Here is a 26,722-nt window from a genome sequence, read left to right on the forward strand (position 1 = left end):
TAGTCGGGTAGCCCTAGTATTCCAGGCACTTTTAATGACCCAAGCTGCAACTTTTAGGCGGCTCTAAAGTAATTGAGCACCCAAAGTGTTACGTCTGAGTTGTTCTAGGTCTATCTGAAGGAAGTCATGACTGTCCAGGTCTGCACTGTGTAGGGCGAATGATGACACGGCCCCTTTCAGCCCAGCCTGCCACTCCAGTCGCGTTCAGGGATGTGAAGTCCTGCCACCAACCTGCACGCACCCTATTAAACTCCCTGTCAGCCTGTCTATCCAGGTGTCTAGCACCCAATAGCTCCAATTTCCAGCCGTCCAGTGTCTCGATTTTTGATTGCGGGCTGCTTCCATCTCTGGCCACTCTTGTTTCTATTCCCAGCAGGCATTGAATTGCAGCCCGAAGCAAACAGTTCGTAGCTGTGCCCTCTGGTTCCCTTGAGGATCTAACCCCCTCCCCCTCAAATTGCCGGGCGTAAGCCAAGGCCACAAACCCCAGGACGCCTTGGTCGCTAGCCTGTCTCTCTCTCCCCTCAATTGCAAAGGTACCTGAGTTGCTTTCTACGTACTGCAATCTGCACGCTTGGTTGATCGGTGGCTTCTCAACTTTCAGACGGCATTGGCTGGCCGCATGCTACTGCCATCTTAGCCCCTGGGTTTTCCTCCTTGTCTTTGGCACCTTTTTGACCTCATCCGGTCGACGGCGGAGGCGGTTCCACGTTCCGGTCAATCAATCAGTGTCTGAAGAGACGGATCCGCGCGTTTGAATCCTCTGCCGTTCTCAGCTCTGAAACCTATTCCCTGTCTCTGCCAAATTGCATTTACGCAGTGCTGCAAGATGAAAGGCAAGGATCCTTCCGTTATCCGCTGTAAGTCCAAGTATGTTGACTCTTTTTGCTCCCAGCCATCGTCCAGCGTGTGCTGTCCGCCTCAGTGACAGTGGACAAGGAGGTCATCTCCTCCATTGGCAAAGGCGTTTTGGTGCTCGCTGCCGTTGCCCCCGGTGACACGGAAAAGGAAGCAGAAGCTCTTGCGACCAAGGTGCTGAAGCTCAAGATGTGGGATGACGACGCCGGCGGCAGATGGAAGAAGAACGTCCAGGACATCTCCGGGGAAGTTCTCTGCGGTACGTCTGTCATGATGATGAATCAGCGCGCCGGCTTGCCTAACCTTTGCAGTGTCTCAATTCACACTATTCGCCAAGATTAGTAAGAACAAACCTGACTTCCGCCTGTCGGCAGGCGCCGAGGACGCCAAGAGGCTGTATCACCACTTCTTGCAGAAGGTCCAGGCTGGTTACGCCGCAGACAAGGTCAAAGATGGGAGATTTCAGGCAATGATGGAGGTCGCTCTCATCAACGATGGCCCCATAACCCTGGAGCTCAACACAGACCCTGCGCCGCCGAAGCAGTAAATACCTGCGGCTGGCACTGCATTCGGTTTCATGGTCCCTTTGGATTGTAAGTATACCCGAGGCTTGGAGCTCTTGCTCATAGATATGGAGGAAACAAATAGATAGGCTACTACTTGAGCTGTTAGACTTCAACTAGATAAACATACCCTTGGCTCCAGGGTTGGGCACATAGAGACGGCAACAATGCCATTTCCCAGGCATGCGAAACTGACATCTCCATGATTGAAAAATGCAAGAGCTGATTGGTAGATCATCACCGACGCTGCCTTCCTCACAAACGACAAGCCGCTGACTGGCAAGCGCCAAACCGCCCTTCCTTTAGGCAAGGGGGTTGGCTCGGGCGTCGTTTCCCCCACTGCCGCGCAGGATTGCGGTGCAACACAGCTGCCCCGCGCCAGGTCTTCGTGGAGCTAGAAAGTTCCATCGCAACCCCACTCAGCTGTGAGCTCACCTGGGCAGAGGTATTCTTAACCTTGACTGCTGCCAACGCCGCATCGTCATTTTAGTTCCTGCCCCTTTGACTTAATTCTGATCACTACTCACAATTGCGTCTGACTTTCACTTGGTTGAAGCTATCCACAGCTCAGACCAAACAGCAACCTCCAGCTAGATACCCAGAGACCGTGACAAGCTCTCTACCCCGCACCACTCGCACAGAGCGCAACGTCTCAGCCTGATCTTGGGTAGATCGAGACAACACCAGTTCATCCTTCCTACCTCACCAACACCACACAAACCGCAACCATGTCTGCCGACGAGACTAAGCAGGCGCGCTCCCGCGTCTTCTTCGACGTGACCATTGGTGGCAAGTCCGCCGGTCGCATTACCATGGAGCTCTACAACGACCTTGTCCCCAAAACTGCCGAGAACTTCCGCGCTCTCTGCACAGGAGAGAAGGGCTTGGGCAAGACCGGAAAGCCCCTCCACTACAAGGGATCTGGCTTCCACCGTGTTATCAAGCAGTTCATGATCCAGGGCGGTGACTTCACCGCTGGCAACGGAACTGGCGGCGAATCCATCTACGGCGAGAAGTTCGAGGACGAGGCCTTCCCCTTGAAGCATGAGCGCCCTTTCCTTCTTTCCATGGCAAACGCTGGGCCTAGTAAGTTGCTCCGTACTTGTTCAGCCCTGCCGTCGGTTCCAAGAACTAACCACCTACAACACAGACACAAACGGCTCTCAGTTCTTCATTACCACCGTCCCGACCCCCCACCTCGACAACAAGCACGTTGTCTTTGGCGAGGTCCTCAACGGCAAGTCTGTCGTCCGCCAGATCGAGAACCTCCAGACCGAGACTGGCGACAAGCCCGTCAAGGATGCCGTCATCGCCGACTGCGGTGAGCTCACCGGAGACGCTGCGTTGGCTGCCGATGTCAAGGCGCCCGATGCCATGGGTGATACCTACGAGGACTACCCCGAGGATTGCGCCTCCCCTCCCGACGCAAAGGAGACGCTTAAGATCGCCACGGCCTGCAAGGACTTTGGAAACAAGGCCTTCAAGGCCGGCGACTTTCAGACCGGTCTTGACAAGTACCAGAAGGGTCTGCGCTACCTCAACGAGGAGCCTGACCTCGACAACGAGCCCGCCGAGGTGCAGGCCGAGCTCAAGGCCCTCCGCTTCTCCCTGAACAGCAACTCGGCTCTGCTCAACATCAAGCTCGAGAACTGGGAGGATGCCGCCAAGACTGCCGGCTACGCCCTCGACATTGCCGGCATTAAGGAAGCCGACCGTGCCAAGGCTCTCTACCGTCGCGGCTTCGCCAGCGTTCGTCTCAAGGATGACGAGAGCGCCATCAAGGACCTGGAGGAGGCTCACAAGCTTGTTCCCGAGGACAAGGTCATCCTCAATGAGCTCAACGCCGTCAAGCAGAAGGCCTCCGCCCGCGCGGCCAAGGAGAAGGCTGCGTACAAGAAGTTCTTCCAATAGAGTGGGCGTAAGCTCTGAAATGACGTGCACCTTCATCTAATTCGCTGATGTGACTATTGAGGCATCGGAGGAGCTCTACAGCGATGAGGCTGGAAAACCGACCACAGCAGCGCATGGATTGAGGGCTGGATCGACTAGAGCGGGCAACGAGGAGCCGAGCGTGGTACGACCTAGAAAAAGAGACGATGAAGACGTGACGAATTTGGGTCTTTTGGGCGATTAAAAACCGGGTTAATTCATTTGAATTTGGGGCGTACAGAGACGACGGACATGGCGAAGACGAAAAGAAAAACCATAGGATTCAGGTAGATACCTCGACACAATGTTCAATATTATTTACATTACACGCACGTGTTCTTGTAATGCGCATCAAGTGTCTTTCGCGCGCGTCTGGTTCGTGCGGACGAGACAAAGGTATCTTCTAATCATGATGTGTCTGGGTATATTCATCGTGTCCCATGATGCGAAGGCTACCTTACACCAAGGAACCTAGCAAGCAAGAAGGGTGAAGGAATCAATCAACATCGAAAAACAACAGGGCCGGGCCTCCAACCAATGCATGGGAAGCCATTTTGTTCTTCCCTCCTTCCCGAGCGAGCAAAGCTTGCCCTGTCGGGTCAAAGAAACGCCGGGGTGGTTTCACAAAAACCCATGGGAGCCCGGCTTGCCTCCCTCCCAGAGTAGTAATGCAGCAGCCATGATCGCCAAATGCGCGTATCCAGATATCCTCCTCGTCGTGAGAAAAACTAAAAACAGAAGATTTTTGTGTCGTCAAAGACCCGTGGGCTTTTGTGTTCATGTTCGTATGCGAAGAAAGTAGGCAACAAAGAAAAATAAGAGACGGCCGGTGGCCCTCGAGTGGTGTTGGTTCGTGATGCGTCCACTGATGTTGATCAGTAGCCAGTATTCCAGTTACGCTCAAAGTTCTTGCTTCGCGATACTGATGGCGACGAGTCAGGCGACTCTCCCCGAGCAAATGGCTTCATGATGCCAGACAAAATATGGCGTGTGGCTCGGCCGTTACGCTTGAGCGTCGCGAGGTGTCCTGTCGAGTGGTCCGAATGCCCAGAGTTCTGTCTCATTGAGCTTCTGTCCCGGCCACGGCGTTGCTCACGGCTTCGGGACGAAGATGTCTCCATGTACGCATCGCTGCCGGCTGATCCAGGAGGCACGAGATTGTCTTGCTCCATCCAGACCGTCGAAGCTGTAGTAGAGTTTGTTGCGGAATTGTTGTTGTGGTAGGTTGCGAACGTCATAGATTCCAGCATAGCTTGACTGTGTTCTAGCTGATCGGCGAACTCGGATGCAGATGCAGCAAGCGATGCGGTATCGTGTAGCGATCCATCCATCTTCGCGTAGCAGATGTCTGCACGCTCTTGCAAGCTCATGCACATCTCGTTGAAGATGAGAATATCGTCTTCACCGCCAGCAGGTTTGGACACCTCGCCATTGCCAATAGGGTTTGCGTCAGTCCACATCTTTACCAAGGCAGCAAAGTTTCGGGCGTGGTCGATCAGGTGAGGCAATGCTGGGAAACCCTCCCGAGCCGTCGGAGACAGTCTGCCGAGAATGGTGATGGGAGTCGAGTAGGATGGCCCCAGAGCGACCTTGTTGCGTTCAACAGGAATAGAGCAGATGGTGTCGATATAATCTTTTACCGATTGGCGGTTTGAACCCAAAAACTTGTTCATCGGCTCCATCCATTCCTCCTTCTTTCCAAACGTTGAGAGATTTCCCAGCGCTTGGAGCGCTTTCGCGACGAGTGTCAGCGTTCGCTGTGCTCGCGGCCGGGGATGGTCCCGTAGCAGGCCGAAGAGCTTCGGGCTCAAGATCGCAGGGCAGATGAAGCGGAGAAAGAGAAAGCCCGAGACGCTGGTGTAAGTGACGGTTCGCAGCCAATCACCGTAGCGATCTTCGGCGACAGCACGAATGTATTTGAGAATTGACCGCAACTCTGGAGGACACTTAGTCGGCTCCCGGCAGATGCATTGCCAGACCTCTGTCGTGATCTGAATTAGGCGATTCCAATGCTCTTGGACGTTCTCCCCTGGCTTCAATTTGCTGGGGTCAACCTCACAGTCGGGGTTCATCTCGTTGATCTCATAGATTTTGGCCATCAGCATCTGCTCAAGGTACTCCTTGCCTGATCTCCTCATGTGGAATTCGAGAGCTTGTGTCAGTAAGGTGTTGCCTCTGAAGAGCAGGTTGGCCTCCCCTGCTAACGACTTGCCCATGTCGCGCAAAACCTGTTCTCTACCGTTGTGGAATTCCAACGCCTCGCTGGACTTGAGCCGGCTGCTGTATCGGTACTTTTTCATTTGGTTTTGTGTGCCCCCGATACCATCGATTTCATCCTCTACCAGCGTCTGAAGCCACTCATTCGCATGATTGGACACTTGGAAGATGTTGAGAAAGATTTCCGAGAGGCGTCTGAGATTTCCGGGAAGGGCATCAGCAATCTGTGCAGTCAGACCGGACGGAAAGCTGTGGAGAAGAGTTGATAACGCCTGGTACTCCTTGGAGTGAAGTACCACGAGCTCTTCATGCTGAAGTTTGACGAGCATCGTGCCAACGACTTGCTGTCGCTCATCATATATGTCGAGCCACCTTTCGAGATCTTTGCCAGGCTCCACTTGGTCGAGAGGGATGTCAACCGAACCGCATAGAACCTCCGTCAGATTGCCCGTCTTCGGCAATCCGAGTGATGCTTGCAGCTGATGGCTCCAGCTTTCAAGGTTCCCATCAACTCTCTTCAGGACAATAGAGAGAAACGGCATCATCGGGGGGAGATCTGAGAACTGATAGTCTTCTCTCCAGAAAGGGTTCTTTGTGCCTGTCTTGATTGTTGACCGAGCTCGAACTTCGCCATCTAGGATGACCTCTGTGAGATAGTTACCAATCAGGGGATCAGCATCCCTAGATTGCCGGTCGACGAAGCTGCCAACATCTGGTGACATAATTCTTGGCTTCAGCTTGGCCTCTGTAACCCTCAAGCTAATCGTCTTTTCGATTCTGAAAACCTCTCCCGTAAGATCAGAATCCAAATCGGTAACCTCGACAGCGCCTTCTGCAGATGGCTCCAACAGAAAGATGTCAGGCAGTGCAAAGGCGCGCAGGAGGACGAACCAGACCTCGAAAAGCAAGCGATTCTCCAATGCGATATAGACGGGTCGGAAAATGGAGAGCTGGGTGGATATCGTGGAGTAATGGGGGAAGATGCCGATGCAGTATTCTTCGTCGAGAACAGATCTGTCCAGCTGTTGAATGGCGCATCTCGACAGCTGAGAGAGCTCTACCACAGCAATGACAGCATCACCATCGTTCGTGGTAAGCCTGATCTCGCCATTCTCCTGGAGTAGGCAGGAAACGACCCGCCACGAAGTACACGGCGATCTCAAGTCCCTGGTAGAGGGTCTTTTGACAATAGCCCTTGGAGAGCTAGCCAATCCCTTATCCCATAGCCGGACCTGGCCAACTTTGATGAGTGCATTTGTCGTTTTTGGTGTTCCGTTCTCAGAGCCGCGCCTCCTAACTGCTGGTCTTAATTGGGTAGGAGTTGGATTTCGGTTTGCATTGGACAGCTTGACCTTAGGTGGCCGCATTTGCTGCCAGCACAACAACGCAGCCAGCCACAAATCTCGCTCCTCCGCGAGGATTGGGTGTATTAGTAGATCCACAGGTGGCTGCGCATTAGACGAAATCTCCAAGCACTTCTTGCCTTCAGGCAGCTCGGTGGGGGAGATGCGACACCCTCGCAGATCTGACACCAGGGGGACGTGGAATGGCCCATCGTTCCCTGAGTCAAACATCAGGGATCCCTTCTCCTCATCAACGTAGGCGACTCCGATTTGCCAATGGCCTGATGTTTCGGTCCGGAACTCGATATCGCCTCTCATTCGACCACACAGGTTCTTCATCAACAGTAGAATGTTGTTCGCGTTTTCAGTCGGCACAGGGACAGGTAGTGAGTCCACTGAAGGTGTCGTGGCAGGAGGCGAAGTAGGACGTGAGGATTGCCGCTTGATCAACCGCTTGCTTGACGATTTCTTTTCTCTCAAGCTGTTTGTGGCGCCTGGGGGTATCTCGGAATGGCGAGCGGGTATCACTGAAGGAAAACCCAAGGATTCAATGGGCGGAGGCGGCGAACGGGCATCGTCATAGAGCGGTTGTGACCCGGAGGAAGAGAACGACCCTAAGCGTGGCCGACCTGGGCCCTCCCTGGCCGTCGCATTCAGAAACTGCTGTCTCAATGCCCCGTCCATGGTGTGTGTTCTCGGCCGAAAGGTGTTGGGCTGCCTTGGAGGGGGGCTACTTGAATTCTGGTACGAGTCTCCGCCGTACTGGTCATTGAATACCACACCCTGCCGTCTTTGGAAGTCTCCGGGTATGGATCTCGGAGAGGTTTGAGGGGAGGTCGAGGTGAAGCCGCTGCGAGCTGAGTGTAAGCTGGCAGCCGGATCGAAGACGGAGCTGGCGGATACTGCCGGAGAGACTTCGGGGTGGTGGTACTCCGGTGTCACGGCGCGAATAGTCGGGTTCGGCGGCAGGTTGGAGCGGAAGGATGTGCGCAGGTTGTTGATCGAAGCGCGTTCCATGCCGCGGGAGGACGAGTCGGCAGCCAAGGTCTGACTTTGGGTTTGGGGCCACTCGAGACGCGGCGTAACGTTGTGACCACCGTTGTGGTAGGTTCGTCCATCCATTCCCGGTGGTGCCATGCTCATTCCATGATTTGTCCTCATTTGGGGACTGCCCGCATCTGACGTTCAGTAACTGTTTTTTCGTCTCAAAATGCTGCTGTCTCTCTCAAGAACTGCACCTAGACGTCCCACGACGTCTTGTTTCCCGAAATCCCTATCCTGCACGCTTCTTATGTCCTCGAGCAATCAGCTGCTGGCCGATTCGGGTCTGCTTTCGGGGCTGATGTGTATGCCGCCACACAGCAGTAAGCATAATAGTTGCTGGCCGGTCGCCCAGAAGCTCGTGAACGGGTCTCACGGCGCGGAGTCTCGTCGCAAACGCAGCGGATCGGTGATGTTGGTTGTCGCTGAGACACAGACTCTCAGCTACGAAAGTGAGATGGTAGTGCGCAGCAGGAGACCTCCGATAATTTCGGGGGGAACTTCAAAGTGCGACGCGGTGTGGTGGCAACCGTTAAGCCAGGCCAGGGCAAGGCAAAGAGCGAGCGAGCGAACGAGCGGGAGAAGAATGGATCAGCAGCGGGATGGGAGGTTGAGAGCGGGGAATTCTTGGTGGTTGATCCACAGCTTCTAAGGTGGGATGATGCAGGGTTGCAGCGAACAGCGGCCGTCCAAGATTCGAGAAGACTGGACAGTTTGGCTTCGTACGGTGTTCGGCGATGCCGCCAAAGTCAAAGTCGCACAGGCGGTGGAAGGGGTTCGGGGTCGTGCCAAGAAGGGTTCTTCTGCGGGAGGGCGGCCGTGGCAGCGAACGGTAGTAAAGAAAGAAAAAAAAACAGAGAGCTGCAATGCGGAGAGTGGGAAATGGCCTCGATAGGGCGGCGGCGACGTGGACGACGACGACGACGACGACAAAAACGAAGGCGGCGCAGTGGTGCGGAGTCGAGAGCACAGCACGCAGCCAGCAGCGGTATGGAGTATTCGTCAGGTGAAGGACCAACCGTAGGAAGACGAGGGGAAAAGGGCGTTAGTTAATCGAATGAAGGCTTCGGGTGGATTGAAGTGGTATTAATTGCTTTTTCGGTTTCCCACTTCTTTTTCCTTCGTCGCAAATTCTGAGGACCCAGAACGGAGATGGACCCGGGGACCTAAATATTATTGCTGATTAGATGTTCGGCGCAGTGGAATCGAGCACCAAGGATGTCGCTGCTGGTCGTTTGGGTACAGCGTAGCGTAGCTACCTTAGCTACTGCTAACTGCGCAGGATGTTCGGCCAGTGTGCTGCCGCGACATGCATATTAAGGCTGTCTCAAGCACCAGGGTAGGACAGGCAATCGGGCAAGGCCTGTGGGACCACGGAGGATCAGGGCAGGGAAGATGGCGAAGACTGGGGACCAGGCTAGTTGGCAAGCGAGATATCCAATGTCAGTGGACGAAGGCCTTGGAAAGAAGCATAGGAAAAGCAAGCGACGCGCATGGATGAAGGGGGCTCGAGTGAGGTTTGTCGGCGTGGGTGTGAACAAGGGGAGGGAGAAGAGCGGGTTCGGGAGTTGAAACTAAGGTGCTCGCTCGACGAACGGGTATGTCTGCCGCAATCTTAGGATGGAGTTGGGGGTTTGGGGGCTGCGCTGCCAATTGACCAAGGGAGAGCGAGGTGGTATTCGGTACCTCGGGGAAGTTGGAGACAGGCAGACGGACGACAGGCTTCGAGATGGTTGCAAGAAGATGGAAGGGTCTGAAGGGAGGGGGAGAAATGGGGAAAAGCAGCGGCGGTGGTGATGGAAGGTGAGGAGGGGGAACTACTTTGGACTTACAGGATCCATCAAATCCCGAGAAACACGCCCCCTATGATGCTGGTTGGTGGACCGATGGCACTGCCAATAGGAGAGCAACGGCGGTGCTGCAGTGCATGCAGATGGAACGAAGCTATATCGAGCCAGCAGAGCGGAGGCTGGTGAGACAATCCCCCATACACAATAGATACGATCGATAGCTGAGGGGGCGATAAGTCGTCTGCGCCCTGGCGAGGGGCAAAACGTCGTCTACTTTTCCCCAATGTTGACGGGATAGCTGGACTCGAATACCGAAACGGGGCGCGGCGAACTGGAGGAGACAAGGAGAATATCGTCGGGACGTCTCGAGTAGACGGGCACGGGAGGGAAAGGAGACAGAATCGAGGCCGGCGGGAGATGGGAAAGATGGGAGAGTGAGGTGAGTGGTTGGATTCCCAGAGTCCCTAAGGTAAGGTACGGCAAGTTAGGTAAGGTACGGACGGTAGAGACGGTAGGAGCGGTAAGCACGGTAAGGTAGGTAAGCAAGCAGGCAAGGGTGGTGCAGTGCAGTGCATCAAGAGAGAGACATGAACGCCAAGGACAGGAAAAGAGAGGACGGCAGAAGGTGCATCCCGTCCAGTCTCCCGCCTTCCATTGCCTTGGAGGTGTTTTGGGCCATGTCTTAGCACGCACCGCACCTCGCCCTAAACAGTAAGGCTCCAGGTCCCGAGGGGGAGACGAACGGTACTCGATACTTTGGCTCTTGCAATTAAGGGTGTTTGCCTTGGAAACGGCACTTCAGCCATCACCGCCATGTCACGCTTGTTGTTAGATGGGACCTTCGTTTTTAGGTGATGAGGTGAGGTAAGCAGTCACCAGTGTTGATTTCAATGTAACTGTGAGGCAACATGACACGCTCATCCCTCCTTCCCGCCTGTATGGATCGAGGGTCTCCCTCAGCATTCCAACGCCCATAGTGTTGCGTCCCTTGCGGACTCCCCGTCCTACCGGCGCAGGCGTGGTATGTACTTAATAGCATCACGCATGTATGTGCAGACGCATATAGTAGGTAAGAAGATATTGAGGCACCTGACCGGCCCTCGTTGACCGGCCAGGCCCAAGCTCGAGCAAAGCACTGGACGCAGGTACGGTATTCCATCCCTCCAAAAGATACAAAATACCCGGCACGGACTATGACGGCGAGGAGCGTCAGGTGCGACCTCCAGTCCGGCTGCTTTTGCTTGCTTTTCCTAGGTGCCTGGCCGGAGTGCATCTCACCGGTCTGCAAGTGCAAGTGCAAGTGCAAGTGTAAGCCAAACCCAACTGCCCGGAGGGCCATGTGTCGTCGGCGACTGAATTAAACCTTAGCCGCTTCAGCGGTCAATGGGACGAACTAACCCCGGATTCCACAGTGCCTCGTGTCTCGTCGACATCCGCGGGACACGCGCCCGACACCTTCATCCCATTGTCAACCGGATGATGGACAGGAACATGAGCGGCAGTCCCTTTGTCCCAGCTGTCTGTTTCAATGCCATATCGCATTCCGCCCACCGATACACCTCCTCTCCTCTCCTCGTCTGAACCGAACCAGAATGCGAATCCGCCCTCCCGGTTCATCCCCATTCCACTGCCCCGTCACCCACACTGCCATGCCATGCCATGCCATGCCACCCCACAACACGGCGACACCCCTCATCCATGATTCACATCCAAACATCCGGCACCACCGCTGCCAACGACTATCCATTCCTCTTTTATCTGTCCTGACGACTGCACCTCGCCCCTTCCACCTCAGCTCCTCTATCAGCAATAAACACCATTCGGCCTCCGCCCCTTTCTCGCCCTGCCATCGAGGAGCAGCAGCAGCACAAGCACGACCAGCAAAAGCCGTGGGCGGGTGCATCCCCAATCAAGGCTAGCGATTCGTTCTTCCTCTCCTCGACCGGAGCGACCAACGGGCTTGCTATCCAGCACACCATCTCGCCCTACGCTGCCGTTCATCAAATCGTCCCTCTTCGGTTCGCGGCCAAGCAACATGACGATCCCTTTTCGTGCATTCGGGCCCCCCAAGAATACTCCAAAGCGCAGCCCAGACAGACGCGGATTCGACCCTAGCACCAAACAACCCAGCATGCTGGCCTGGCGCCATGCAGCGCACGGGTGCAGCGACCGCGTGCACTGATCCCTTCCGGCAAATCCCCCATCCGCCGCCCCTCCTCTCCGTCGGCCTTCTCGAGTCATCGAGACCAGCTTGGAAACATGTTCGGACGAAGACGAGTGTCGCCCGGTGAGCGCCTGGTACCTGCTTCCATCTGCGTTTCAATCGTTCGTTCGCCCTAATACCACCGGCTTCGTGGTAGCGTCAGGTACCGCTGGTCCAGAACAAAGCCCGTGGCGGCGCGCACCGGGTATCGTCTCCCTGCCTCCAACGCCCTCACTCGCCGGTCATGACTTCTATTAATGGGCAACATCCTCCGCGGAGCCATCTCTCCTGTCCTCGTCTACACGCTCAATGGGAAGCTCAGTCTCTCGTCAGCGGGCCACCCCAGCAACAGCATCTGACGGAGGGCCACTCTTCCTCAGCCCGGACTAGCCAGCAACGAGACAAGCGCAACGATGCGAAGAATCTCTCTCAGCTAGTCAAACACAAGCGAACAAGAACCCCACTGATAGCGCCCCCAAAGTGCTGCATATTGTCGTTGCTACCTTATGCGATACTTGCTCTGTCGCTCTTGGCCGGATCACTCATCTTGAACAAGGTGGCATCGCGGGTGGTTGCGCCGCGCAATCGCAACACCCCGGATCATGAAGCGGGACCAATCGAAATCACCATCGGAGGCTGCATATTTTCAAACGAGAAATCCTCCGATGGATAAAGTGAATTGCAACGCAACACGAACCGCCACTCAAACCAACGACGGGACACCTAAATCAGAGACCGAGACCAGCAGAGCCAGATTCTCACCTCATCTCACCGGCTCACCATCCTGAGCCAATCTCGCGTGTGCCGTAGCCCAGCCAGTCGGAGTGTTTTCCCGCGTCTTGTGTCCCTTCTCCCGGCTTCCTTTTCATCTGCTGCCGCGTGCCTGAAGATCGTTGCCGCAAAAAAAACCTGCTTCTGCCGGCCCCCGTGCGGCCGTTTGGTATCTCGGTATCTGCAACTCTGTTTGCACGTTGATAAAAGCCGACAAGCATTCATTGGCACAGCCAGTATCCGTTCGAGATACAACACATACACGACCCTCGGACCTCTTCTCCGCCCCGCGATGCGGTGGATCGTTATATCGGTCTATCCCTTCCTTGAGACCCAAAAAGACGGGGCATTTCGTCTTTCTTCTTCGCAAACGCAGAAGAGAAAAGGAATTACACCCGCCCTGTCCCTAGGCGTTGCACAGACAGCCGATCCACTCCATCCCATATTCTTGGGTGGTCCATATGGCCGTCCACTGTTTTCCTTTTTCTGCCCTGTCTTGCGAAAAGCATATGGGGACTGAGGAGAACAAGAAAACAAGATGGCAGCCAAAGGAGGATTTCCAAGATGGATGGAGAGCTCCGGGAGAGCGTTCATCGTCACGTCGTCGTACTTGGACCGGTGAGCCAAAAAGCAAAGCACCGCCGCTGCGGCCCCAAGTGGTAAGGGCCCCCAGCTTTGCTTCGCTCGGTGGAGTCGTCGTTGGATTATTTTTGGTAAGTGCAGACAGATGACAGGATGAGATCGGGCGGGATCCTTGCTGTCGACGCTTGCTTTTTTCCAACACTTTCCAATAAACGCTCTTCACGGATGGCGGATGCGGATATTGGCGTCTCTCTGCTGTCCTCTCGGTCTTGTCGTTGGTTCGACAGAATCCTACGACGATGGTTTAACCCCACCATCACCGCGGAAGAGCTCCCCGAGCCTCATATGTCTTTCTGTCCGGCTTCCTGCCCGCGGCCTGCGTAATCAGATCCTGTCGTACTTGCGGGATGGCAACGTTCCACAGGACTACTTTGCTTGGTAACGCAAAGCCGCCCGCCCCCATTTGCAAGTTCAGCTCTGGGCATTGTTCAAGTGTACACGCTACATGCACTTATTTTCTCCAAGAACCGACGCAGCCGCGTGTAAACCAACCCGTCTCCTGCAGCATGCGCGCGCGCGGTCCGCTGCTGCTGCTAGATGCTGCACTCACTGACCTGCAACTTGCTTCTTCGATCACGGCTGAAGAAAAGAGCCCACGAGCTATTGCTGTAAGGGAGGCGGGAGAGCGGGGAGGGGAGGGGAGATCTGTATGTCCCGCCCCTCGTCGATTTGCGCTTGCTTTGAGTTGAAGCGCGGCAAAAGGAACCCCCGACCCCTTCCGCCCGGACTGTGATTGAAAAGTATGTTGTGACTTGTCACCCGTGTGAAAATTGAAGTTTATTGAGCCCGCCCGGGTTTCCAATCAAAGTCTGACGGAGATTGAGGTTGGGTCGCCTGGGAATTTGTCGACCACGGACAAGTAGCCTGCGGCGTGTGCTCTGCGCCGCACGCAACATCCCTGCGTCGGTCTGCTGGGAGGCCAGGCCCAATGTGATGGCTCCGGCGTGGGGGCCATGGGGCTGGGACGGGTTCATGAAGCGGGCACCGGGAGTTCACGTCCTGAATTGCATTGTCGCCTTTTGGAATGAAAAAAATAATGTAGTCTATCAACTCTTCTACGTCATGACTTCTCGACTTGGAGGATACACCTCATGATGGCTTCTACACCGTATGCATGCACAGTCGAGCCCGCCCCCTAGTCTATGGATATCCCAATGCAGTTTTACCCCCGACAATGCACCGAATTCCTGAGGCCAAACAGACACACATGTCCAATGGTGTCACCTCTATAAGCGCGAAATATACCTAAGCTCCATTACGACTGCCCCCGCATCTCGGCCTCCGTCTCGACACTGTGCGTCCTCTTGGGCCGCTTGAAGGGGTGCGCCTCTGTGTTCAGCACCCAATCGTCAAGGCTGATGATGTCGGGTGGTGAGAAGATGAGGTAAAAGTACTTGAGCGTCTCGGAGAACCAGAAGCTCTCCATGGAGTCCGTCTTGGTCGTCATCTCCGCGTACGGGACGTTGACGTTGGAGATGGCCGAGTAGGCCAGCGGCGTCTCGGTGGCGCGCTGGATGGCCTGGAACATGTCCCACGCGGTGTCCCGCCATTCCTCGTCGCCCGTGATGCGATACATGTAGAAGATGCTCTCGATGGCCTCGGGCCGGAGCATGTAGCGGCCGTCGCGGACCTGCTTGACGCCGGCGGGCACGTCGCTGCGGCCGTAGGCCTTCTCGTCCCACTCGCAGGCGCCGTGGTCTGGTTCGTTGCACGGGTGCAGGGTCATGATCTCCGGCATGATGCCCGTGGGGAAGACCTTGTAGGCCCAAGCGCAGCCGCGGGAGATGCGCTCGCCAATGTTGACGTAGGAGTCGGAGCTGAGGAGCTTGCCGGCGAGTCCGTACATGGCGCCGGCGAAGCAGCCCAAGTGCTGGGCCTCGGGAGTAAGGTCCACGGAGTGGGCGGAACCGTGGGCGAAGACGTTCCCTGGGATCAGGATATCGGTCTTATTGGGAAGAATGGGGCGGAACAGAACGTGTTTGTTGATGACGTCGAAAGACGAGGTCGTAAGCTTCTCATACTCGCTGTCGAGACCGCCAAGCAGTGCGTGCATCTTTGGTAGGTATTCGTAAAGCGAGTCGGCCTGAGCGCCGATGGTGAAGGAGGATTCATCCGCCTTCTCCTCGCGATAATTCATAAACATTGGCCACATGCCGGGTAGCTTGGTATCGGGCTGCGTTTTCACCAGGAACTCCTTCACGCGCTCCGTAGCATCATAGTACTTCGGGTCCCCGGTGATCTGCGACAACCGGGTGAACTCCATTGACAGTGAGCATCCCGCAGCAGAGGATTCGCGCTCGCCAACCTTTTGGGTGCCGTACTTTGCATCAGAGAACTTGAACCAAAACGGTGGCATGCGATTAGGCGTGTCGAAACCCATGTACAACATGTCGCCAAGCTCGATTGCCTTGGCCAGCAATGCAGGCTCGCTGCTGAGGTCGTAGGCGCTTATAAGTCCTCCTAGATGTCGGATGGTGGTCTCGAACATATTGGCGGCAGACTCGGTCGTGTTAGACCAGTCAATGAGAGCAACGGTGCGGACCGCCCGACGGAACTCGTCGTGCATCCCCATGATCCAAAGGGAGTCAAGGCCATCGACCATGCTCGCCGCCCAGCCGCCAAAGGTGTTCTTTCCAGCGCCCGTAACGGGTGTCAACTCGTCCCAAGTCCACGCATGCTGCTTGTAGCTGTCCCAACTGCGTCTGAAAGCGTTCACCACGGCGGCACGGCGGGATTCGATCTGTTTCTCGTGTTCGCGGTCGCGGTCCTCGTCGTGGGAAAGCTTCTTGTTCTTTTTGTTGGACTTCTTCCCGCTGGTGCCGAAGTCGTACTGAACGGGAGGGAGGTCGACGGGTTTGCCCTTCGGGAGCGTGCGGAGGGGCTTCTCGAGAGGGTATTCGAGGTTCAGGCTGCCCCAGTCGTAGCTCGACTTACGGTAGCGGATACCATTGAAAGAGAGCTCGCGGGCGCTCCAGCCAGCTGGGAGGCCGGTTTGCCACAGGAAGAGCAGGGTGAGGGCAATGCCCAGGTAAATTGGTAGCCTCGCAGGGCGGCGGCGGATGGTGATCATGTTGGCGGCTCGGCGTAAGGGGAGATGGGCGGCAACGGCAGCATATCTCGGAGCAGCTGGTTACTCATGTCTATTCCCCGCGCAAATGGTGGGAAACTGGTGTCGTTCGTTCCTCTCGACTGGCGAGAAAGGGAGGAACAGGCCGACGTTGTCACTCGAAAGAAAACGACGTGTCGGTTCAACCAGACCTTCTGGACGTTTGGGGGAGGAAGTAAGGTCCAGGGGAAACTTGGAAGAAAAGAGGAACCCAGACACAGAGCTCCAAGGTTTGAGACCAAACAACCCGGAGGAGGTCAGGGGGACCGCTGCTTGCCGTTTCCAAGCCAAGCGGACCATCTTTCCGTCGTCGATGTGCGCTGCTGCTCAACACGAACACCACACGTGTACGTAAGGAATTGCCAAGAGTTGATTCGGCTTTCCCTTTCCGAGCCAACCAGACCAGCCAACGAGGGCGTAAATCCCGGGCGTTCGCTGAGGCTTAAGCTGGATGGGTCCGGTCTTGGGAAACACACTGCCCGCCGCACCGTTGCAACTGCAACTGCAACTCCGCTGACCAGACGTTTTGCGAGGCCAAGAATCGGACGGATCGTCATAGTGGGCCGTCCATTGGATGCCGCCCGGTCTCGCGACGAGGATGCGGTCCTGGAATGGGGGGGCGGCGAAAGGACCACTGTAACCTGCCTTTTCGCACGTCAGATTAAGTGCCAGCTCCCGCGCTTGAACGGGGGCCTTCCCAGTCGTTGTAATTAATTTAGGATTTTGTGGGGTATCGACCGCCGTCCCCTGCCTATCAGTGGATTGTGGCTGCTTCTGACCTCGCGGTACAAACACAATGAATACGCTGGCCACCTCATTCGCTCTTGTCGGAGTGCATCCGAATTCTGTCATATTGTACTATGTGCTATATTGAATGTCTCTCCGAGCAGCCTGTGGATCAATATTTGTTTTAGTGGCATCGCAAATTGCTAGCGAAATCTGGGGCATTGGGGGCTTGAGTGCAAATCAGTAAAGACCGTGATTACTACGTAGACTCTATGGGCTAAATCTAAGCTGGAGTTGTGCAATTCCGTGTTCATTGCATCATCGCATAAGCTCTTCTCAAGACCTCTGAGCAACAAGTTGCGTATTGCAGACTTAGATGACCGAGTCCATGTTATGGTTGACCAGAACAAGTTGCCGCATAAGACGCAGACGCGTGTCCTCCGCCCAGGCCGGTCATCGTCCATTGCCTCATCCATCTCCCCATTGCTAACACTAACAGCACACTGATAACAATCTGCGAATTGCGGGCCGTTGAGGGCGCGCGAGCGGTTCCCTCCGTCGGTTGCAGCTCTCGCTGGTCGGGCCATCACCCGCCTGCGGCACGTCGTCGTGGGATATCGACTCCTCGGTCTGATGGAGTATCTACCGTCGACCGGGGCCAGTCCGAGACGCCTCTGGACTGAGGCGAACTGCCTGCTCCTTCGTACAGCACCGAGCGTGGTGCGGCGAGGGCTGAAAGCCGGCGGATGATTCGGTAAGAAACCACTCGTGTGGTTGGTACAGCATGTTCCTGTCCGTATCCGTCATGCTTTTCAGTCGAAGCCGCCACCAATCTGGCTGTGGAAGGCAGTGCTAACGCTCTTCTCGTCGTCGTCGTACCGGCGGGCGTAACCGTTGCCGGTTCCCATGCGACCACCGCTCTCGACGTACTGCTTCAAGCGGTCACTGTGGCTGTAAGACGCGGGCCGCATTCCGTGGATAGCGTCCTGGAGGCCGGCGCCCAAACTGACACCGCCTTGGCCAACACCCTTGGCGCCGATAACGCTGGCGCTGGCATCTGTGTACTCGGAGTTGGCAACGCTCTCGCCGGCGATGCTTTCAGTCGCGCGTCCACCCCTCTTGTTGCCAGAGCGGCCTGCTGCGGGTACTCCAGGCAGACCAGGCCATTGCTCAGGGGTAAAGCTGGAGAAGATTGGCGGATAGGTGGTGTTCAGGCCAGCACCGCCGAGAGAGCTGTGGATGGAAGAAACGTCGTCAGGAATGTACGACATCATCGACCCCGAGTCAAAGTCACGCGTGGAACCAGCGCCGTTGAAGCGGTTACCGTTGGGGAACCCGCCACCGCCGCCGCCGCCGTTGAACTGAGGAGGCTGGCTCATCTTTTGGCGATAAGCGGTTCTCGGCTTGCCAAACTGAAGAAGAGAGGTTTGCAGGTTGGTCAAGGGGCCCTCAACCAAACACTTTCGCTCCTTGAAGTGAACGAGAAGGTGGTGCCAGAGCTCGTGCTTAGAAAGAACCTTCGGGTTGCCAATGATGACAAGACCGTACTTGGCACGGGTCAAGGCGACGTTGAGACGACGTGGGTCTGATAAGAAACCAATGCCCTGGTTATCGTTCGAACGGACACAAGACAAGACGATGAAATCCTTCTCACGACCCTGGAAAGCGTCGACAGACGCGACTTCGACCTCCTTGTAGCTCTCCTTCTTGAAAGTACCAGTGTTCTGCATGGTGCTAACGATGTAGCTTCGTTGACCCTCGTACGGAGTGATGACACCGATATCCCCGGGCTTCACTCCAGCCTTGAAGAAGCGGGTGACAACCTTCTCCACGTTGGAAGCTTCAGTGCGGTTCAGGTAGGATGTACCAGATGCAGAGATCTCCTCGTTGCCAAGGTTGGACCAGAACATCATCGGCATGTCCGCAACAGGCCAGGGGAAATCCACGTCGCGGCGAAGACGCTCTCTATGTGTAACTCCGTTTTGAAGGGATCCGTCGTAGAACATGTTGGATGGGAACTCAGACAAGCAGGGGTGCATGCGGTACTGGATGTTGAGGCGGATGGGCACCAAGCGCAGGTTGACAAGACGTTCGAACAAGGACTGGTTCAGGCCAGCCTTTGCTGCCTTCTTGTTCATAATGACAGGGCCCAATTGCTTGTGGTCACCAACCAACACGACTTGCTTGCAGCCAAGAACCAAGGGGATCATGCACTCCGGCTCAGCGGACTGGGTAGACTCGTCGATCAAAACGTTGCGGAACTTCATCTTGGAAAGACGGGGGTCGCCAGCCCCAACGCAAGTGCAGCAGACGACATCCGCATTGTGAAGGATGTCCCTCTCAGCGGCCTTGGTGAGCTGTTTGAACTTCTTCTCATCCTGACTGGACAACTCGCCCAATTCGCTCTTGAGCTGTGCAAGCTTAACAAGCTCTCCGTTGCTGTCGTTCATACGGACCTGCTCGTGGAGGGCAAGGAAGCTCACAGAGGACTCTACGTCTTCGCGCGACTTGGCTGTAAGACGGACAACCTTGAGACCGGTGCGGTGAATACGCTCGCAGAGTTGGTCGACAGCGACGTTGGACGGAGCGCAGACCAGAACTTGGCCGTTGTTCATCTTGCAAAGATGGTAGATGATGGTCGCTGAAGTCACAGTCTTGCCAGTTCCGGGAGGGCCCTGAATCAAGCTAAGCGGAGTGGACAATACGGCCTTGATAGCGGCAATCTGGCTAGTGTTGAGGTCGGGAAGGCCCGGGACGCTGAACTTCTTAGGCATAGTCGTCTTCTGAGGCGCAACCGCCACGTCGTGACCGAGAAGCTTGTGGAAGATGTATCCGGAGACACTCATGTCGTCGACAGCAAAAGTCTTCATCGCATACTGCATGCGATCATACGATGTAGCCTTCCACACGTAGTCGGCAGAGAAGTTGTGAGTGCACTCGGTCGGGACCGTCTTCTCGTTGCCTGCCTTTCGCAACTCCAGAGTGACTTCATCAGACTGATTGTTGGGAATCTTGATGACATAGCCGACTCCCTCCCACGCAGGACGAAGCTCTCCCTTGTATCGCAGACGCATCTCGTCACCGACCGCCAGCTTCACGTCCCCAGATTCTATCTTGTGGAGCTCGAAGCTGACAAGGTGCTTGTTGTTGAGACCGTAATCCCAGCGAACTGTCAGACCGTCCTCAGATTGGGCCTCCTTGAGTTTCTTGTCGTAGTCGGACTCCATCTTGACCAGTGGACCGAAAATGTTCTGGTAGTGGTACGGGTCGTCGTACTTGAGCAGGACGGGGTGAGGATCGTCATCGATGCTGTTGGCTTTCTCGAGGTCGGCAACGGTCGCGGTAGAGTTATCCTTCCACATCTCCTCTAGCTTTGCAATCATAGGCGGGGTCAGGTGTCGTGCACGGAGTTGCTCGGCATCGGAAGGAGTCGCGACAAGCCAGGTCAGGAAGGCTCGCTCCTCGATCAGGGGCTGCCATCGCGAGGTATCCCAGCTCATGTCCTTGGAGGACGTATTGGCGGCGCATGGCTGGCGGCAAAGAAGCACGACAACGGTGTCTGACTTGGCAGGGATGAAACCCAAGAGGAAGACGTTCTTGGTTCCGCAGTTGTAGCATTCGAGGACGGTATCGCCCAAAGTCGACTCAGGGTGAAGCTGGACCTCTTTGTGACGAGCTCGGACAAGATGGTTAACGATATGGCTTGAAGTTGCGTTGCCACGAGCGCTACAGAACCACTTGTTGCAGCCAAGGCACTTCACGACGGAACTCGGTGAGTGGATTCCACAATACCTGGGGAGGGGTCAAGTCAGCATGGTACTTGGCGCAAAGTGTGACGGCGGGCCAACTTACGCGCAGGCGTGAGGTGGAAGCTCCCTATCTTCTTCCTGAGGTCTGCCGAGGTTCAGATCCTTCATGGTCCCGACGGGCATGCTCGTCAAGCTATCGTTGTCATCATCGTCGTACAGCTCCGTTTGGTTGTCATCGTCATCGGCGCGGCGGCGACCACCGCGGCCGCCAAACTTCCCGTAGAGAAGGCTTTCGTCGGGGTCGATGCCGGTAAAGTCGTCGGCGCCGGCCTTGATCGCTGCAGTGCTGTCGTTTATGAGGTGGTTCCCCAAGTGCGTAAATGCGCCTTCCATTGTCGCGATAGTTCGCTCCTCCACTTCTATCTATCTTGATGCTGATCTTCTACTCCCTTGGGAGAAAATGGTCAGCGGAAAGTTCGGACAGAGGCAACAAGTAAGTGCTCGCAAAGCGGGAACGACAAGGTGGTGGCGATTATTTGGAATTGTCCGGTGCGCCATGGGAAAGCGCAACTTACTTCAGCCTTTTTGTTGTTCTCGAATATTTCGGCGTCGCAGAGCCTCGGATGGCTCAGGTCGTACGGAAGGGGATTCGAGGTGTTTAGGGAGGAGAAACGTCACATCATATCGGTGCCGAAAGTCCAAGGTTTGGTGTCGAGACCTCAAAGGTACACCAAGTAAGCGAAGATTTACCTTGAACGTATGTGTGCTCTCGTGGATTCGGCACCCGAACGATGGGAAATCAGGTCGGCCCGCCCAAAGAAAGCGGCGAAGGTGCCCAGACAGCCATTTTGGTGGGATGCGGCTATCGCCACGTGACCCTTCTGATAAGACAGGGATCATGTCCTTTCGCAGGACGTATCGATTGTGGCTGTTTCCCTTGCCCAATGAGCTCTGCCTGAAATGACTTTACTCCACTAAAAAATTCATTGTCGGTGCAGTCAACTTCCAGACTTGGAATCAAGTGAAAGCCAAACTCATCATTCTCCGGACAACATCGAAGGGAACCGCAACAATGATTGTAAGTGCCAAATACAACTAAATCTTGACGCCAATATAATGATAGAACATACACTAACACAAATACAGCGAAAACAAGCGCGCCAAAGGCGCGACTATCTGTATCGCCGAGCGTTGATGCTGAAGGACGCGGAGACCAACGAGAAGAAGGCCGCTCTGAAGTCTGCTCTTGCTTCAGGCAAGCCGTTGGACCCAGCCATTGCGAAGGACAAGAGCCTGAGAAAAGAGTGAGATTAGCTTGGAAGTCGAATGAGACGCAGTTGTGTTGACCTCGAACAGCTACCAGTATGATGAGTCGCGTCCCGATCTCACGGTCAACGAAGAGTTGGACCTCGACGATGAGTACTCTCAACTGAGCGGTATTCAAGATCCTCGAATCCTGGTTACCACCAGTAGAGATCCCTCGAGCCGTCTGGCCGCCTTCAGCAAGGAGATTAGACTTTTACTCCCCACGTCCGTCCGTCTCAACCGTGGAAACCTCATTCTCAACGACCTTGTGCAGTCCTGTAAATCAAACGCCCTGACCGACGTTGTTTTGCTTCACGAACACCGAGGCGTACCAACTGCCATCACTATTTCTCACCTCCCTCACGGCCCGACGCTCTCTTGTTCATTGCATTCTGTGGTTCTCAGACATGACATTCCGGGATCTATCCGAGGATCTGTCTCTGAAGCTTACCCGGTAAAGTCAAGCAGAAATCCTTGATTCTTCTATGTATAACTAATTCCTTAATATTAAAAAGCATTTGATATTTGAAGGTTTTAAGAGGTGCGTGGCAGCGATCCGCTTATTGTATGCTTTAGCTAATCTCACAACAGCCGCCTCGGACAGCGTATCGTCAAGATCCTCAAGCATCTTTTCCCTCCACGGGAACCGATTACGAATAAAACCAAGATAGGTAACAGAGTCGTGACCTTCGTCAACAATGAAGACACCATAGAAGTGCGACAGTAAGTTGACCTTTGACCGGTTACGGATGACCGCTGCTCACCAGGCTTGATAGCCATGTTTTTGTCCGTACTTCCTACGACTCAGTTGAGCTTGCCGAGGTTGGACCGCGCATGACCATGCGGCCATTTGAGATCCGCGCCGGCACTCTCGAAAACAAGGAGGGAGACGTGGAATGGCACCTCTCGCAGTACACTCGCACCGGAAGGAAGAAGGAGTACTTGTGAGACAGTGTCGTCGACTGAGAAGCTAGGGCAGAGCTGGATTAGAAGTAGGCTGTACATTCAACAGCACTTCACTTCTTGAGGCTTCCTGACGAAGCGCGGGATTGCGAAATCATTGGGCTAATTTTGAGATTTGGGCGTAGAAGGCATCAAAAAGGCTGCATTGGGTAGACATCACATTATCACGGCTAGAGCCACAATCAACGATACTGAGAACCAAGCAACTATATCTCTTGATCAGAGGCCAATTACAAGTTAGCTTGGTATAAAACTGATTGCTGACAAAATATATTCATCGTCAATCCAGATGTGTGAGGAAACACCTTTGATGACGCCAAAGTCAGACTGGTTGGATCGTGTTAACCCCATGAAGCGACATAAACGGGTCCAGCCAGCGACGTCCTTGCAACAGCCATCACGAGCCAATGAGGGGCAACTCAAGCCGTCATCCGGCGGTCTCGCAGCCGAGCTCTCCATCGGAAAGGTTTAAGCATGGGATAAATGAACCGGCCCCTGTTGGGCTGGGTTGATTGCGAATCAATTTCTCAGGGGCCCCCGCCACTACATACGCGCGACACGGATACGGAGCGTAAAACGGGCTTTTTGAAATCGCCGTTGCCTGTCAGTCAGGCTGCGCACACCGCAAACACGCGGTTAATGGTGGGAGGCAATGTGGGTAAAAAAGGACGAACCGCGGGAAGGGAGGGTGGCTTAGAACTCTTGGGATGGGCCAAACCGGCGGCTCGCACAGCCACTAGCTCACTGTTGGTGACGCCTCCAGGAACCTGCGGTCGAGCCGGGACGGTCAGCAGCGAAAGTACCGAAGGCTGCGGATCTCAGCAGTCTCTGCAACGGCTGCAGGTGAAGAAAGTCGGCAATTTGGTTCGTCGATTGAAGTCAGCTGCAATTGACCGGCAGCATTATTCGACCTTTCACGTCAGACCAGTCAGCTATTTTTGGGGACGACTAGATGGTGTCGCCGCCGCTCAGCCCATTTCGATTGTAGTTGCCGTTCCCACCCAATCGTCACCTCATTCATTCATGGGCTGGACATTGGACAAGCTGGGTGGCAGGTCGATCCCATGTGTGCTAGAAGAGCCAAGACTGCGGGAAGACATAGGGAGGGGCAACAACAGCAGCCCAGCCTCCTGTTCTGCCTGCCATTGACCCTTTCTGCACACCACCGCCGGACGGTCTGGGTGCGTGTGAGACACTGAAGGACGTACGACCCAGGCACAGGTTCCGTCCATAGAGTCCTTCTCAGTGCTTACCTAGGTAGGTACCTACATTCCCTGGGCTGTGGGACGGGCAGCGAAACCCGTGGACGCCTTCGCAGAAAACATGCCCGCGTCCCGTGTACAATAATAAGCTTCGCCCCGCCCGCTGGCCGCAACATGCTCTGATGTCACTGACCTTGGGCTGCTCCAGCTTGTCTTTCCGGACCCGACGAATCCTCCTTTTTGCTTAGCTTGTCAGCATCGAGAATCGCTCACGGTTCCCGTTCCAGGCGTGTCGTATAACCTCAAAAGTACCATCCGTCCCAAAACCCCAAGAGGGGCTGCGACTGTTTATTTGTTTCTAGCGCCCGTCAGGCTCCTCTGCGAAGAAGAAAAAAAGACTTGAAAAAAACAGGACCCCGGAAATCTGATCGGCCAATCCTGCCCACTTGCGCCCCATCCCACCCAACCACAGACACTGCCCGGGGTATCCGCTCTGACAGGTCCCGGCTCCTGATTGGGTCCGTCCACACTGTCATTTCAGTGCCTTTCCAGCAGTTCCCAGTTCCTGTCAGCGGCCGGAGGTCCAACCTGGACGTCATTTAACGACTGGACATCAGCCGAAATATCCTCAGCGCTTGGTACTCAGTGCTCACACCTGCTACCACCCGATCCATCTCACGAGAGCAACCGCCGGACATTCTCACCCCGCCAATTCTCTCCGGCTTCACGCGATCGATCTCCTCTTCAACGCTCTGTCTGTAATCGCGTTGACAGCAGCAATCCGTCAATATGTCGTACGGACAGTACAACAACAACCCTTACGCTCAGGGCCCCGACCAGGAAGGCGGCTACGGTTACGCCAACAACAACAATAACAACCAGGTCCGTTAACAATCCATTCGATCGCCTCCTCCACCGTCGCGGAGTATCGTCGCATCGCATCGTCGCTAACAATCGCAAGCAGTATGGCCAAGGCCAATATGAGATGCAGCCTTACGGCCAGGAGCCGAACCAGTACGCCAACCAGCCGCCGCCGCCCACCACTCTGACCCAGCAAGAGTTCCTCCAGCGCGTGCAATACCTGCGCTCCGAGATTCAGGGCCTCACATCTGACATTGAGGGCATTGCTGCCCTGCACCAGCGTTCCCTCGCTTCCACCGACTCCAACGCCAGCTACCAGCTCGAGCAGGCCGTCTCCGCGACGCAGCTCCGCAACACCGCGGTCAAGGATGGCATCAAGGCTCTCGAGAAGGACCTCGCAAAGACCCAGGATGGCTCCCGCGCCACAAAGAGCGCCCAGCTCAACTCGCTCCGCAACACGTTCAAGGGCGAGCTCGAAAAGTACCAGCAGATTGAGAGCGATTACCAGAGGCGCTACCGCGACCAGATTGCCCGCCAGTACCGCATTGTCAACCCGGAAGCGACGGAAGACGAGGTTAAGCAAGCGACGGAGCTCGATTGGGGTAATGAGGGTGTTTTCCAAACAGCTGTAAGTTTTCCAAGCTTTCTATGGCAAAGTTGACCCAAAGCACGGATATTGACGTTGTCGCCTATAGCTCAAGTCAAACCGGACAGGCCAGGCCAACTCGGTGCTGGGCAACGTCAGAGCCCGCCACAACGAATTGCAGCGCATTGAAAAGACTCTCGTCGAGCTCGCTACGTTGTACCAGGAGATGGCCACTCTTGTTGAGGCACAAGAACCCGTCGTCGACGCCGCCGAGCAGAACGCCCAACAGACCGTCGACAACATCGCCAAAGGCAATGAGGAGGTCGCTGTCGCCAACAAGCACGCCCGCAACCGCAGAAAGCTCAAGTGGTGGTGCCTTCTCATCGTTGTCATCATCATTGCTCTCGCCGTCGGCCTGGGCGTTGGTCTCTACTGCACGAACAACAAGTGTGGCAGCAAATAAACCACGACTGCAAACTACGAGCAAGCACATTGTACGACACGGAAGTAAGAGAATGCTTTGACGGGGCAGGCATGGCGATGAGCCCACATGACGAAGGCAAAGCACAGCACTTTAAAAAGAGATGGCACGACGACTGTTTTAGATTTCATGACCATGGCTCGAACGGAGGAAAGGTTTTAATCAGGGCAGGGCACTGGTATTGTATCCCGCCGCATCCGACCGACTCCCCCTCCAACGAGGCCACGAACTTTTATTTAAACCGCCGAGCATTTTACACCCACGGCGGGCTCCTGATTCCCCAAACCACCAGGTTTTATACTCATTGTACGCATACCCTTCATACGACCACAAACGGGAGATTGGGGGAGGCTCCGGAGTCTTTTTATTTCCTCTTTCTTATTTTT

At 55.2% G+C, this 26,722-nt stretch overlaps 7 protein-coding genes across 7 annotated transcripts; 4 read left to right on the forward strand and 3 right to left on the reverse strand.

Moving 5' to 3' along the window:
• Nucleotides 1–829: 829 nt before the first annotated feature.
• Nucleotides 830–1,405, forward strand: GCG54_00011464 (D-aminoacyl-tRNA deacylase 1; the record flags this gene model as incomplete). The annotated part of the gene is made up of 3 exons (XM_045411369.1): nt 830–860; nt 896–1,117; nt 1,170–1,405. The coding sequence occupies 3 exons, from the start codon at nt 830–832 to the stop codon at nt 1,403–1,405; spliced, it is 489 nt and encodes a 162-aa protein (XP_045268427.1).
• A 744-nt stretch (nt 1,406–2,149) lies between these two features.
• Nucleotides 2,150–3,332, forward strand: GCG54_00011465 (Peptidyl-prolyl cis-trans isomerase D; the record flags this gene model as incomplete). Its single annotated transcript, XM_045411370.1, has 2 exons — nt 2,150–2,507; nt 2,572–3,332. The coding sequence occupies 2 exons, from the start codon at nt 2,150–2,152 to the stop codon at nt 3,330–3,332; spliced, it is 1,119 nt and encodes a 372-aa protein (XP_045268428.1).
• An 893-nt stretch (nt 3,333–4,225) lies between these two features.
• GCG54_00011466 (putative Ras GTPase-activating-like protein ngap) lies at nt 4,226–8,047 on the reverse strand (the record flags this gene model as incomplete). Its single annotated transcript, XM_045411371.1, has 1 exon — nt 4,226–8,047. The coding sequence occupies one exon, from the start codon at nt 8,045–8,047 to the stop codon at nt 4,226–4,228; it is 3,822 nt and encodes a 1,273-aa protein (XP_045268429.1).
• A 6,565-nt stretch (nt 8,048–14,612) lies between these two features.
• Nucleotides 14,613–16,427, reverse strand: GCG54_00011467 (Endoplasmic reticulum mannosyl-oligosaccharide 1 2-alpha-mannosidase; the record flags this gene model as incomplete). Its single annotated transcript, XM_045411372.1, has 1 exon — nt 14,613–16,427. One exon carries the CDS (start codon nt 16,425–16,427, stop codon nt 14,613–14,615), a length of 1,815 nt encoding a protein of 604 aa, XP_045268430.1.
• A 1,574-nt stretch (nt 16,428–18,001) lies between these two features.
• On the reverse strand, nt 18,002–21,331 carry GCG54_00011468 (Regulator of nonsense transcripts 1-like; the record flags this gene model as incomplete). The annotated part of the gene is made up of 2 exons (XM_045411373.1): nt 18,002–20,981; nt 21,042–21,331. 2 exons carry the CDS (start codon nt 21,329–21,331, stop codon nt 18,002–18,004), a joined length of 3,270 nt encoding a protein of 1,089 aa, XP_045268431.1.
• A 679-nt stretch (nt 21,332–22,010) lies between these two features.
• GCG54_00011469 (U3 small nucleolar ribonucleoprotein IMP4) lies at nt 22,011–23,191 on the forward strand (the record flags this gene model as incomplete). Its single annotated transcript, XM_045411374.1, has 6 exons — nt 22,011–22,016; nt 22,085–22,242; nt 22,295–22,697; nt 22,759–22,784; nt 22,835–22,966; nt 23,020–23,191. 6 exons carry the CDS (start codon nt 22,011–22,013, stop codon nt 23,189–23,191), a joined length of 897 nt encoding a protein of 298 aa, XP_045268432.1.
• A 1,994-nt stretch (nt 23,192–25,185) lies between these two features.
• GCG54_00011470 (Protein SSO1) lies at nt 25,186–26,318 on the forward strand (the record flags this gene model as incomplete). Its single annotated transcript, XM_045411375.1, has 3 exons — nt 25,186–25,290; nt 25,373–25,897; nt 25,965–26,318. Coding segments are annotated over 3 exons (984 nt in total), but the record flags the coding sequence as incomplete, so codon positions are not given.
• Between the last annotated feature and the right edge of the window lie 404 nt (nt 26,319–26,722).

The sequence above is a fragment of the Colletotrichum gloeosporioides genome (assembly GCF_011800055.1).
Source record: "Colletotrichum gloeosporioides strain Lc1 chromosome Unknown consensus_17, whole genome shotgun sequence".
Taxonomy (NCBI): Eukaryota; Fungi; Ascomycota; class Sordariomycetes; order Glomerellales; family Glomerellaceae; genus Colletotrichum; species Colletotrichum gloeosporioides.